At 44.8% G+C, this 14114-nt stretch overlaps 1 protein-coding gene across 2 annotated transcripts in view; it reads right to left on the bottom strand.

Moving 5' to 3' along the window:
• Positions 1–14114, bottom strand: part of ANXA13 (annexin A13) — a 58937-nt gene that overhangs the window by 28444 nt on the left and 16379 nt on the right. For both annotated transcript variants that reach the window (XM_046002681.1, XM_046002671.1), the window contains one exon: positions 369–444. In XM_046002681.1, coding sequence (XP_045858637.1) covers positions 369–444 — 76 coding nt within the window. The remainder of the gene's footprint in view (positions 1–368; positions 445–14114) is intronic.

Here is a 14114-nt window from a genome sequence, read left to right as displayed (position 1 = left end):
CTAGATGCAGTTCCCAGGTCCCTAATCCAGCTTTCATCAGACCCTATTTCCTACCACCTTTCATGAAAGAGATCAGAGGGGCTTGGATGACATTAAGATTGCATGCCTACACTTCTCATGAAGTTTCTTCCACCTCAAGGTCAAATTCAATGTCATAGTATCCAATTTTTAACTATCATGTTGAATCTTGAGAAGCATTAGGATCTGATTATAGTTTGGAGATCTTTTACAAAGAAAACGCTAGAAGTAATTAACTTGGGTTGCTTGGAATGCACAAGGTCATCTTTCTAAGATCATGGGAAAGTTGGACATGAGATCAAATTTAATCAACTTCTAAAATAAGTTAAAAAGCAAAATATATTTCATACCCATTCCTTTGCAGGCTTTGTTCAGCTTTTTGGCATCCCGATCCACATCAAAACCCTGATCACTCCTTGCTTTGGCCTGGAGAAAATAATGGAAAAGGTGAGTGGACAATGTGGGCATTCTTGAATTATCTCTGAATGACACTGGTAGCTATTTGGAAGATGAAGAAGTCATCCAAATGAGGGACCAGCTGCCACTTTACACATGGTGCATGTGAAAATCAGCTGGAGAAACTCTGGCCTCAGAGAGATGACTGGTACTCCTTGGAGCCAGCTGGCCTTGGATGACCACCGAGAATGGGTCCCTCTGTTTGTAAGGACAATCAGCCTGAGATGAGATGTTTTGACATCAATCCTACTTTTGTGTGACTGCCTCTGAGACAGAGAATAATACAGTGGGCCAGTGTCCTGGAATGGTAGTTCTCCTCTTTTTCCATGAGACATAAGTAAGTCTAGGGAATAGTGTTGCCAGGCAGAAGCCGAGGCTTCTAGATCTTATCACAGAAGCGTCTGGTGACCTGGACTAAAGCTATGCCATCCACCCAGGGGGACACACAATATTTAGTTTGCCAGAGATACCTATGGTTATTTCTCGGCAATAGCAGAGTTACTGGTTTTTACTGTTCTTTGGGGAGAGAATATTCTCAGACTTTAGTCATTGGTATAATACATGCACGAATTTGTCCACAGCTATCAAAGTCTACATTACTATTATTTGGTTATTATTTTTCTTTCAGCTGACCTACTTGGTTTTTACTGAAAGTTATTTTAAAAAGGAAATCTATTAGCACTAAAATGCAAAACCAGTATTGGCTGCCTAAATGAAAGATCAACAGAAAAATAAATAAATGTGTCACATTATCATATGAGCTCCCGGATATGAAGAAGTTGAGAGGCAACGTGAGGGGTTTGGGGGCTAGGGAAGGAAAATAATGAAATAAGATGGGATCAGGAGGGAGGCAAACCATAAGAGACTCTTTTTTTTTTTTTTAAAGATTTTATTTATTTATTTGACAGAGAGAGATCACAAGCAGGCAGAGAGGCAGGCAGAGAGAGAGGAAGGGAAGCAGGCTCCCGGCAGAGCAGAGAGCCCTATGTGGGGCTCGATCCCAGGACCCTGAGATCATGACCTGAGCCGAAGGCAGAGGCATTAACCCACTGAGCCACCCAGGAGCCCCTAAGAGACTCTTAATCTCACAAAACAAACTGAGGGTTGCTGAGGGGAGGAGGGCAGGGAGAGGGTGGTTGGGTAATGGACGTTGGGGAGGGTATGTGCTATGGTGAGTGCTATGAAGTGTGTAAACCTGGCGATTCACAGACCTGTACCCCTGGGGCTAATAATACATGATATGTTAATAAAAAATATAAAAAAATGTGTCACTATGAAAAATGTAAATGTGTGAGGTTAATTGCAGTGACACAACTTGTAGCTTTGACAGACCCCGTGTTTTCTTAGTTCTTGGCCTTCCCTCACAGAGATTCTCTTTGATGACGTATGTCCCTTTCTTCCCATCCTTTGATGAAGGCTGGTGTAAGTGCTACTGTCTGCACTGCCCACCTGATCCTGCCTTTCATTTCCTTCGGTACCTCTGGGGAAGGAATAGGAAACCACGTAAGGCCCAGTAGACATGTTGTGTTTGTCTGGTACTGCTGTTCCTTTGGGGGCCTTCCCTGTCCCCCATTTTATGTGTTTTCATTGGGGCCATCAGTCATGAGGGTTAAGCCCTCTTGTCCTGCCCTTGGGTGGACACAGACCCTGTCTGGCAGTTGTGACTGGCTCAAGAGTGGGAGTATAACCCAAGCCAGATCAGAGTCTTGTCTTTGGTTGATACGGAGATGTTGAGAGAGAGGAGAGAAAGAGAGCACTCTTCTGACTGGGCTTGTTCAGCTGAGAGAATGAATCTAGAGCAAAGCAAGGCAGAAACAGAAAGAGCAGAAATATGGAGAGAGAGAGAGAGAGAGAGAGAGAGAATAGCACTGTATAAATCCTCAGACAGCAATGCCTGTTTCCTAACACTTCCCCATTTTGTTAGTGAACTACCACTTTCTCGATGTTAATGAGTAGGATTTCTGCCCTTGTACCAAGTTTGTACCAAGTGTCCTGACTCATATCCGCAGACTAGAGGAAGGCTTGGTTTGAGGCCTTGGTTAATTGAGAATCCTGTAATCCTAGAGCCAAAGGGGTCTTTTAGGGCCACTGATCCCTCTCAGCTGGATGGAATCACTCCATGGTCAGGCCCATCTTGAAGTCTCGATTTCTGAAGCATGTGGACAAGGGGACTCGCATTTGTTGAACGCCTGCCACATGCCCAACAATTTCTTCACTCACAGACCTTTCTTCATTATTTACCCAGAAGAGTAGCCATTAGGACTCTGAGTTACAGAGAAGACCGTCTGGGCTCAGGCAGGTTAGGGAATGTGTGTGAAGCCTTGTGGGCTGTACTCCGCTCAGACTGCCTCCTCACACGCATGCTGAGTCCCGTGCACCATCGTTCCTCACACCCCAAGTATGACCAGGGCCATCTTGTTCAGCTGAGGGACAACATCTCCCGTTTCTCTTTCCAAATCGCTTGTGTGGTGTGAGAAAGCTATCTGGTACTGAGGAAGCCTTGTTGGCAGGGTGAGCGACATCATTTGCAGGGTTCAGTGCAAAATGAAAATGAAGGACCCGGGTTCGAAACGGATTGAGAACTTTAAGATGGTGGCATCAGAGCATGAGAGTGAGCGCGAGGCCTGTCTGGGTGTGGGGCCTGCGTGACTGCCCGGGCTACCCACCAGAGAGCCTGTCCAGCCTGTCGATGGAATTCTCTGAGTGTGGGAGCATGGGGTTGGCAATCTCAGACTCAGAAGAGCGAATGGTGTCTTGGCTGTTCGTTAGAAGTATTTTCTGGAGGGTTCTGGTGGTTAGAATTGAACCGGAACAGCAAACACCTCTTTGTAACAGGCTGCTTCATAAACTGTTCTTTCAGCCTCTTTGGTGCTGAGAAGTTGGTGGGACTCACAGAAATCGAGGCAGAGACACAGGGCTCCGCGAACGGCTAAGCCAGTGATGCCCCGGCTGAGGGCAGAGGGGATGGAGTTCAGCGGGGTTTACGTGTGCTCAGTCCCAGGCTGGCAGGGCTGCCTCTCCCCTAGAGAGACACATTCTTTCCTCCTTTGCACAAAAATGAGGCCAGGACTTGCAGAAGCCATGTGGAGACTTGCTCGAGATCACTGGGCCGGGTGATGGCTGACTTGGAGCCAGGGTCAGGCTGGCTCTGTCAAGTCTTTAAGGACATTCCCATCCTTCCTCCCCTTACTGTTTCAGGAAGGTGGTTCCATGATACACGTCACAGGGTTACAGGAGCAAAAAGAAGGGGAAACTGTGCCTCAGAGCTTGACCCAGTCCTAGTCAATACCAAGTGTTGTTTGAAATTTTAAAAAATTATTGTAAATTTCTATTAAAAATGAAAGAAGGGAAAAAAAAAACCTTCTGAAAGTCTAATTCATTCAAGGGCCAAAAAACAAAGAAGTGTCATTTGGTCCAAAGTAACAGTGCTGTGGTGGGGAAGAGGGGGGCAGTGGGAGAATGTTGAACCTCATTTTAGAAATAAAGATAACATTGAGACAACTTTTTCCTTTTTTGCTTAATTGAAAGTGCAGCATTTAGTCTCTCTAGTGAGACCCCCGTTGGATTTCTAACCTATAGAAGTGTAGGATAATAAATGTATGTTGTCTTCAAAAAATGCAGCGTAAAAGTCTCTATCAGATGCACAACCATCGGCAGGGGCGTGGAAATTAATCTTTCCCAGGTTCCTTCTAAGAACCACTCTTCGCCCTGTTGGTTATCTTTCCTAATCCAAAGGGAATTCGTCTTGTTCCTCATAACAGCGGGCTATTTGGTGTCCTGATTCCGGAGTTGGAATCATGTGACGGGACTTATTTAAAAGGGGGAGGGAGGCGAGAAAACAGTGTGTTAGGAATTTCCCCCTCTGCGTGGCTGGGGCAGCCTCCACAATGGACACATTCATCAGGGCCGCCCAGCGTTGATGCCAGGGGTGTCCTTGGTCTGTTCTGATGAGCTGGGAACCACCTTCTCTGGAATGTATAGGGAGTGGACATTCCACCTCCGTTGTTCATTGTTAGCAAGCCAGGCAGCTGCCTTTGGGGCCTTTCGAAACCTGAGGCCACTGAGCAGAACTTCCACGGGAAGCAGGTCTGTGGGAATGCACGTCAGACACAAAAGGGGGGCGCAGGGGACTCCGGCCTGAGGACAGACCCCACCGTGAGGATCTAGGCAAATACACAATACTCCACCTGCTTTCTAGGCAACACAGAGGCAGAACGCAGTCCTTTTTTGTTTTCTTTCCATTTCTTCCCAGCATTTGCACTGATACTCATGAGACACATTAAAAAGACACAATGTTAGATGCTAAGAAAAAATGATTACAGAAGTCTGGGCTGTGAGCCCACGTGAATCCAAGTTTGAATGTGGTTCTGCCCCTTAGCAGCCATGTGACCTTGGGCCATTAACCTCTAAGCCCTCATTTTCTCACCTGTGAAATGGGGTCAATGTCTCCCTTGTTAAGATTTGAGGCTAACGCAAGATAACATTTCCAAGGCTAGATAGATAGGGACCCACAGAACTGCTACGGTTTCCTCTGCTGCTTCGGGTCAGCTCTTGGTTTTTGGGCTCAGAGTGATATTAGGATTTCAATTCTGCATATTTTGATTAGACAAGTTTGGAAGATGATCTATCTATCTATTTGGGAGGTATCTTCCAAACTTGATATTGTGAGATATAGATATATCTCTAATGCCCCAGACCGGATTTGAATCCCAGCATAGCTGCTCATTACTAACGTGCCCTTGGGCAAGTTCAAGAACCTCTCTGTGCTGTGGTTTCCTCATGGCAAAATGTGGATAATAATAGCGTCTACTCATAGGTCTCTTATGAAAATTTAGATGAAGTCCTTCATACAAAGCATCTAAAATAAAGCCTAGCAGAGACTGTGTGCTTAAAAAATATAAACGGGGGACGCCTGGGTGGCTCAGTTGGTTGAGCAGCTGCCTTTGGCTCAGGTTATGATCCTGGTGTCCTGGGATGGAGTCCCACATCGGGTTCCTTGCTCTGCAGGGAGCCTGCTTCTCCCTCTGACTCTGCTTGCCACTCTGTCTGCCTGTACTCGTTCTCTCTCTCTCTCTCTCACTCTGACAAATAAATAAATAAAATCTTTAAAAAAAATGTAAACGGTATCTACTGAAGGCAGATCAACAACGAACCTTCCAGGATATTTTAAACCCTCTCCTGTTTGCAGGGTTTTCACTTTGTAAATGGCGTGCTAAGGGTCAGTTTTTCACCGATCACCCGCAGTTTGGATCTGGAGTTCCAGACACATTTTTTCCACACCAGGCAGTAAAGTAGCTCACAATTCAGGCTGTGTGCAGACCAGGTGACCCAGGATGACGCCCCGACACCACATTTTATTAACTGCCTCATTTGACTAGCATGATAATTAGCACCTCATGGAGTGTGAGGATCTCCCTGAGATACGACCCTGGTGAGGTGCTTGCCAGTGCCGTCAGGCCGGTGCAGTCAGGCTCACAATGGAAGCAGATATCATTAATTCAATGAAAGGCACTGCCTTGTGCATGGATAAGCCGGTATCTTTCAGTCTTCCTTTTGCTTCCTTCTAGTGTGTCTGCATGGCACTCCTCTGTGTCTCCATGTTCCCGCATCTTATTTTTTTAAAGATTTTTTTTTTTTTTTAATTTGACAGAGAGAGACCACAAGTAGACAGAGAGGCAGGCAGAGAGAGAGAGAGGGAAGCAGGCTCACCGCCGAGCAGAGAGCCCGACGCGGGACTCAATCCCAGGACCCTGAGATCACCACCCAAGCAGAAGGCAGACACATAACCGACTGAGCTACCCAGGTGCCTCCTCACTCCTGAATCTTAAACGAGGAAATGAATGATCCATTTTAATGGAAGGGGGAGGCATACAAAAGAAACTGAGATACTGTGAGCCTAGAAGCAGCGTTGCCTGGGCAGAAAGAAGGCTGAAAACCCTCACTCTGTGAAATGACTCAGAGATGGGCCAGCTTCGGCACATCAACTGCCCAGGAGGGAGGCTGGCTTTTGTCTCAAGTTTTGATACTGTCGCCTGCCCACAGCCCTGTCAGCCAGAAGGGTCAAAATGGAGAAACAGACACCTGACCAAAGGCTTCTACCCCAGTGCAGTTCAAGGAAAGCCAAACTCTCAGGATCCAAGAGAATATCTTGAGAAAACCTTCCTCCAGCTTGCACTGAGCTCTGGGGACAGTGTGTGAAAAAGCTGGCTGAGGGATATGACTGGCAGACAGTTGCTATGTATTATATGGTAACCAGAATGTTCCAGGACCCAGCCTTAAGTGTACTCCTATTTAAGGACACTCCCACTCATCAGTCCTGGCGACCCAATCTATCTGGAGAGCATCAAGACTGGAAAAAAGGATATATTTCTCAGGAGAGACCTGTGAATTTAATTAAAGAGCAATGCAGAGCAGGCAAATTAGATTCTCCTCGGAACGGTTCCTCCTCTCTCCCTGCTTCCTTCTCTTTTTTCTCTTCCTTCTTTTTTTTCTATCCTCCTCCCCTTTTCCTCCCTCCCCTTCCTTCAGCAGACAAGTAGGGAAGCTCTGCCACGTGGCAGGCGCTGGCCCAGGGGAGGGGGACTTGACCACTGAAGTGCCGTCCTTCCCCCGGGGAAATTCACAGGGAAGCAGATCAGCGACAAGAGCATTTGACAGGACGCACACTTTGGGTGCAAATAGCTGGGAGGAGGAAGAGGAATTGCTGGTTCTTGAAAGACGAATAGGAGTTAGGCAGGCAAAATCCAGACATACATATAGATGTACATGCATATATACGTATGGAGGGATGAAGGTGGGGAAGGACACTGCGGGGCGAGACCACAGCATGATGCTTCTGGGTCTATGTATGTGTGTGCCTACCTATGACCTGCCGTTGAACTACTGCAGAACAGACATGATTGATTTAAACATGGCATAATGACATCACATGGACTTGGGAGTAGGACCAACTGTATTCAGTTATGCTCTGCCCCTCGCTGGTGGTTAGGATCCCCCTGGGCAAGCTGACCTGTATCTCTGAGCCATTGCTGAGCAGGTGCTCAAGGGCAGCATGCAATCTGGATGCAGTCGTGTGCGGGAAGCCGCGCCGGAGCATGGCGATCACTTGGTCGCTGGCACATAGGAGGTGCTCAGTGACATAAGGATGTAGGGGTCACTTGTCAACCCTGAAGCATTATCAAAATGTCATAGGACTGGTATTTGCATTGTTTGCTCTTTCCAGTGCAGTTCCCCAGAAGGCCTGGCTTGCTGCAATTCGCTCGGTAAATATTTGAAGGCCGTTGCTTGGTACCCAGGATCTGAGATAGGAGGTCTCTGAGGAAGTGCTGGAGAGCAGAGGGCAGAGGGCTTGTTGTACACGGATCGAAATGGGGCTGTTGCCTGAGCCAACAGGAAATCGGGAGCAGGCTGAGGAGATTAAAAATGAGGACCAGGATTAAAATCACCCTCTTGTAAGCAATGACCATGGCCACTGCTCGTTCCTGGTACCTCGAGCCAGCATTGGTGATCTGGGCCAACCTTGCTTTGTATAGATTTTAAAGTCATTACAGACTTGGGGAAACTGAGATCCAGTCTGGGAGGGACTTCTTTGTGGCCGCACAGGTATCCACTCTCCCAAAGAGATCTACCCTTGAACCTGGCATGATGCTATCTTTCTCTCCTTTCTAAGTCTCTGTTTCCCACCTGGAAGATAACAATGTCTTGTGGGTTGTTACAGGGATATGCATCAAACACGCGTGGCAGGAAGCTTGGCCCTTGGTGAGTGCTCAGTGTTATTTTTATTACTTCCTTCCATCTTGACCTGCTTCCTATGGGGGGTCAAATGAGCCCCTGACATGTTGCTTTGTGTGGCACCTTTAAAATAACCGATTACATAATTTTGTCCTAAATCAGAAACTCTTTTTTACTTACGGATAAGTAGTAAGCTGGGCTTGAGAGTTAAAGAGAAATGTAAGGGATGACCACTTAGAACTGAGAACGACAGCAAAATACAAAGTACTTACTATGTGCCAGGCACTGGCAAAAACAATTTACATGGAGTACTCATTTAATCCTCACAAACAGCTTATAAATAAGTTGAGAAAACCAAGAAACAGAAAGGTTAATAAGCTGTCTGAAATCACGCAGTTCCTAAGGGATGGAATTCAAACCTACAGAGTCTGGATCTAGAACCTCTACCATTGACTTCTTACTAACCACATTTTTTTTGTCCCTTTCGAAATTATTATTTTTTTAATTTGGTGGTAGAAATTCTCAGTTCAGCTCTTAGAACACTAGTAGTTTACAGAAACACCAGCTGAGACCTGTGAGTTGTCTGCTGACGGGGCAAGCCAAGGTTCCCTTGCATAGCATGAGATCAAGAAATGCTCTTGACCATGAGCTAGGAGGAAGTGAAATGAAAATGAAGGCCAGCTACCACAATTTGCAAGGCAAAATGGACAGCCTCTCCCCGTGGGCAAAGTATATGTTCGGGAAAGGCACCGTTGTCAGTTCTGCTGTCATTATCCTTTTCAGTCCAATGGAATCGTGTTTTCTGCTTCTCATCTGTGAACTAGTACTAATACCTGCTCTACGTAGCAGAATCTTGGGACGATGAAATAAGACAGTGTGATTCATTACTGCGTGATTCACAATGAGCAATATAGGGCAATGTAAGTGTCCATCAACACATGAATGGATACGGAAGCTGTGGTATACACACACACACACACACACACACACACACACACACACACAACTGAAATATTACTTAGCCACAAGAAAGAAGGAAATACTGTCGGGGTGCCTGGGTGGCTCAGTCAATTAAGCACCTGACTCCTGATTTCAGCTCAAGTTCTGATCTCAGGATCGTGAAAGCCCCGTATCGGGCTCTGTGCTGGGCATGGAGCCTGCTTAGGATTCTCTCCCTCTGCCCCTCCACACCCTCTCTCCCTCTCTTGAAAAAAAAAAAAAAAGAGGAGGAGGAAATCCTGTCATTTGTAAGAACATGGATAGACCTTGAGGGCATAATGCTAAGTGAAATAAGTCAGATAGAGAAAGAAGTACTGTATGATATTGATGTATGATATATATATATATATATGATATATGATATTACATATAGGTGGAATTAAAAAAATACAAACTTGGGGCACCTGGGTGGCTCAGAGGGTTGGGCCTTTGCCTTCGGCTCATGTCATGGTCTCAGGGTCCTGGGATCGAGCCCCGAGTCGGGCTCTCTGCTTGGCAGGGAGCCTGCTTCCCTCCTCTCTCTGCCTGCCTCTCTGCCTACTTGTGAGCTCTCTCTCTGTGTCAAATAAATAAATAAAATCTTTAAAAAAAATAAAAAAAATACAAACCTAATAGAACAGAGACTAGAATGGGGGTGGGGAGAAAGAGGAGATGTTGATCAAAGGATACAAACTTTTAGTTATAAGACAAGTAAGTTCCGGGGATCTAATGTAATTATAGTTAATAATACTGTATTGCATACTTGAAAGTTGCTCAGAGCGTAGATCTTAAATGTTCTGACCACAAAAGAGAAATTGTAAATGCATTGTGCTAGGTTGTAGTGGCAAGCACTCTGCAATATGCAAGTGTATCACATCAACATACTGTCCAATGTATGTAAGTATGTTATACTTACATAATGTTTTATGTCAATTGTATCTCAGCAAAGCCGCACAAAAAGATAATGTGAGAGTTCTGGGCAGGGAGATTTCATGATGATGATCCAGAACTGGCAGGGGAGAAACTGGCTTTTTTGGTCTTTCTCCAGCAGGCTGTCAGGGCACTTCCTTCTCCTCCTCCTCTTTCCCCAACTCACCCCAAACCCTCCTGTTCTCTCTTTACTACAACATCTTGCCCTCTGAGTAGTGGAGGGATCCTGGCTAAGGGACTGCAGAGGCCATTTGAAAGCTGAAAAGCAGGCGGCCAGCAGGATGACCAAGGTTCCCCATATGTTTATTCTTCTGGGTGACAGCTTTCCAGCCTGATAAACTGTCTAACATTTTCATAGGTAAAATAGCATTTCTCCCTACCTCACAGAATCTAGGCTGATTTGTCTTATTAGAAAGGGTCAATCCGTGTTCAGTGGGGGAAAGAGGAGGGGGGATACTGTAGGCAGATTCCTTACTACACAAGCAGGCAAAGAGGGAGAGGGAAGCGGGGGGTTGGGGGGAAGCAGGCTCCCGGCCAAGCAGAGAGCCCGATGCAGGGCTCAATCCCAGGACCCTGGGATCATGACCTAAGCCGAAGGCAGAGGCTTTAACCCACTGAGCCACCCAGGCTCCCCTTGCTCCTCCATTTCTTAAACACCTGGTTGCCCGCCATTGAGTCCACTGGCAGCAGTGGAGAATCTGTCCACGTAAGGGAATTTGCTGAACCCTAATCTCCTCTCTGGAACCATTCCTGACCCTCTTGGGAAAGACTGAGGACTTTCTGCCAGCTGGGTGTGGGACCTACGGCAGCCAGCTGTTTGATTGCCCAAGACGGAGGGTTTCCTAGGATGTGAGGTTTTCAGTGCTGAAATGTCCTGAGTAAACCAGGATGGTTGCCACCCAAGCTGAAGCTGACTTTATGGGCTTTCAAGAGCCAACTGTGTGCCTCTCTTCCCAACTCAGTATTCAATGCGCTCATGTTAGTAACTTGAAATCAGCTGGAATTTCACATTTATGCTATGGAAATTGGCCTCTGGCACAAATTGGGTTTTTGTTCCCCATCCCCCACCAAGAGCTGGTTGTGAGACATGTTCTAGCATACCAATTTCTCCTTTGAACTTATACCCCACTCTAGAGATTTCTATCAGATCTCCTTAAGGTACATTATTATACTTATTCACTAGTTTATCTCCCTCCTTGGACTGTAAACCACTTGGGACCAAGAACCATGTCCTATTCCCTGTCATGTCTCCAGCACCTAGCATAATGCCTGGCACATTATAGGTACTTGGTAAATGTTTACATATTAATGGAAGCTGGTCTGAAGTCTCTGCAGCCATGAGGCATTTCTCGTCCCTCTAGAGGATGAAGAAACTTCTTCCTTTGTATGTGACAAAGTATGCCACAAGCCTTTTCCTTTGCATCCTGGCCTTATTCCACTTTGTATCAATGTCAGGGGTCAGTGGCAATAGCGGGGACAGAGGAAGGGGAGAGCAAAGTTATCCACTTGGACATCTAGAACTGATAATGATGTCAAGCCTTCTAGGGTAATGAAGAAGAGAGAATGAAAAAAGGATAGTAAACTTAGCCAGGACACCTGCAAGAGCTCATTCAGACCCCACCTGGAGGCTCAAAAGGAAACACAAATGAAAGTGAATACTAAGACTAAGGTCTGGAATCGTTTGAGCAAACCATAGTTTGGGGGTTCTCAGAATTAAAACCTAAGGAAGAAATTGTGGACTCTGAGCGAGATGCTCTGAGCAAAACATAGATGAACAGCTTTTCCACCACAGATGCACACTGGAATCATCTGAGATGTTTTAAAATAAACAAATGACTGAGTTTCATCCTGGTCTGCTTAAATCAGAATCTCTGATGGAGGTATATAGTAGGTATAAGTACTTTCAAAACTTACCAGATAATCCCATGTGCAGCCAGGTGCTGGTCTGACAAAGATCAGAAACTTTCCCATTGACATCCCAATGAATTAGAAAGAAAACTTAAAAATGTGCTGAGGGTTGACACAGGTAAGAAATCCTAGACTTTATCCAAGGAGCAAAAGATAAAAGAAAGAGGCTTATCATAGATTCTTAGGGTAGACATTCAACCTAGGGTTTTCAAAATGGGTGGCATGGAACACTGAATATATTAAAACCTCTCTCTTTAAATTCTCTCTCAATTCTTCTGATTGAATCATTCTTTGCCTGGTGATGGTATATCTTTCACACTCTTTCAACCCAAGGATTGGCAAACTACAGACTATGGTCAAATTCTGGCCTATCCACTGTTTTTATAAATAAAGTTTTATTGGGACACAGCCAACCCACTCATACACATTTAATCAATGCCTGCTTTTACACTTCAATGGCAGAGCTGAATAGTGGCAACAGAGGTTGTGTGGCCCACAAAGCCTGAAATAATTATTTTGCCAACCCCTTCCATACTTTATGCAAGTAGATCTTTTTATCAGAAAACAGATGGCAGACCCTGAGCCTTCAGCTGGCAATAGTATTTAATTAGAATTTAATATAGTCTTTTTTGCTTTCATTTAGTTATCTATACTTGTATAGATAATGATAATGTATAGATAATGATAATGTATAGATACATATCTATATCTGTACTGACAATGATTTTCCATTTATGGTACTGATATAAATTTTCTTTTTAAGATAAATTTTTTGTGTGTCAGCAAGATGAGTGAGTTTAAAGAAAATAGTTAATAGAACTGTGAGTGGAGGAGGTGGCGTGTGTATTTGGCAACATTCATGAAGTTCATACTTAAGTCTGAAGTTTGGGAAACACTGAATATGTTCAGTCCCCTCATTTTACAGGTAAACCGAGGCCTAGTTATTAAGTCATTTTGCCGAGGGTCACTTACTTGCTTATGGAAATATCTGGACCCCTCTCTGCGGACAAGGCTCTTTTACCTCTAAGTGGTTACGTGTTTGTACTTTGAAACCAGTTAGTGTGAATGCAACATACTGTACTATTAAAAGTTCATAAATTCAAAGCCAGAAATATCCTGGCAACATTTCCACAGACATGTTTAGTAGACACTGATGGGCAATTTGAAAGACAACGGAGTGGCCATTCACCTCTTTCAATATGACTCTTGGGTGATTAGTGGCATATTGTTTCATTAAGTTGTTTCTAGGGTACAGTTTCCTTGGAACAGCACATTTTTCTTTTATCTTGCTTTTTTTGTTTTAAATCAAAATCTGCTTAAATGCTTGTCAGAGCAAGAAGTAAAACTACTAATTAGATAAAGAAGATATGGTATGTATACACAATGGAATATTACTCAGCCATCAGAAAGGATGAATACCCAACATTTGCATTGACATGGATGCACCTGGAGAGGGTTATGTTAAGTGAAGGAAGCCAGGGAGAGAAAGAGAATTGTCATTGTTTCACTCACATGTGGAACATAAGCAATAGCCCGGAGGACCATAGGGGAAGGATGGGAAATCCAAAGGGGGAGAAATCAGAGATGGAGATGAACCATGAGAAACTATGGACTCCAAGAAACAATCTGGGTTTCAGAGGGAAGGAGGGTTGGTGAGGGGGCAACAGGGTGATGGGTTTTGAGGAGAACATGTGCTGTGCTGAGCACCAGGTGTTATACTTAACTAATGAATCAAGGACTGCATCAAGGACTAATTATATACTATACAGTGGCTAACAGAACATAATTTTAAAACTTGATATGTAAAAAAAAAAAGAAAAAATATATATCACATTGTATTTGTTGGGTCTATTTTTAAACACAGTTTCAATCTTATAAGAATATTTGGTATTTCACCGTGTAATTACTGTTCCATTAGGATTCTTCACAGTCACACCGACCTACAGCAAAGCTGATTCCTCTATTCTTAGATCTTCTTCCCACTTGGACCTTTCCAGAGGTCTGTTCATCAACGAGGTCGACCAGATAGCTAGGCAGTGTGTCAGGATGCCTGAGTTCTAGCTAACCTTTGAAGGGTGTTGAGTACACAGAAC

The sequence above is a fragment of the Meles meles genome, chromosome 1 (assembly GCF_922984935.1).
Source record: "Meles meles chromosome 1, mMelMel3.1 paternal haplotype, whole genome shotgun sequence".
NCBI lineage: Eukaryota > Metazoa > Chordata > Mammalia > Carnivora > Mustelidae > Meles > Meles meles.
This window is presented reverse-complemented; position numbering and strand designations above follow the sequence as displayed.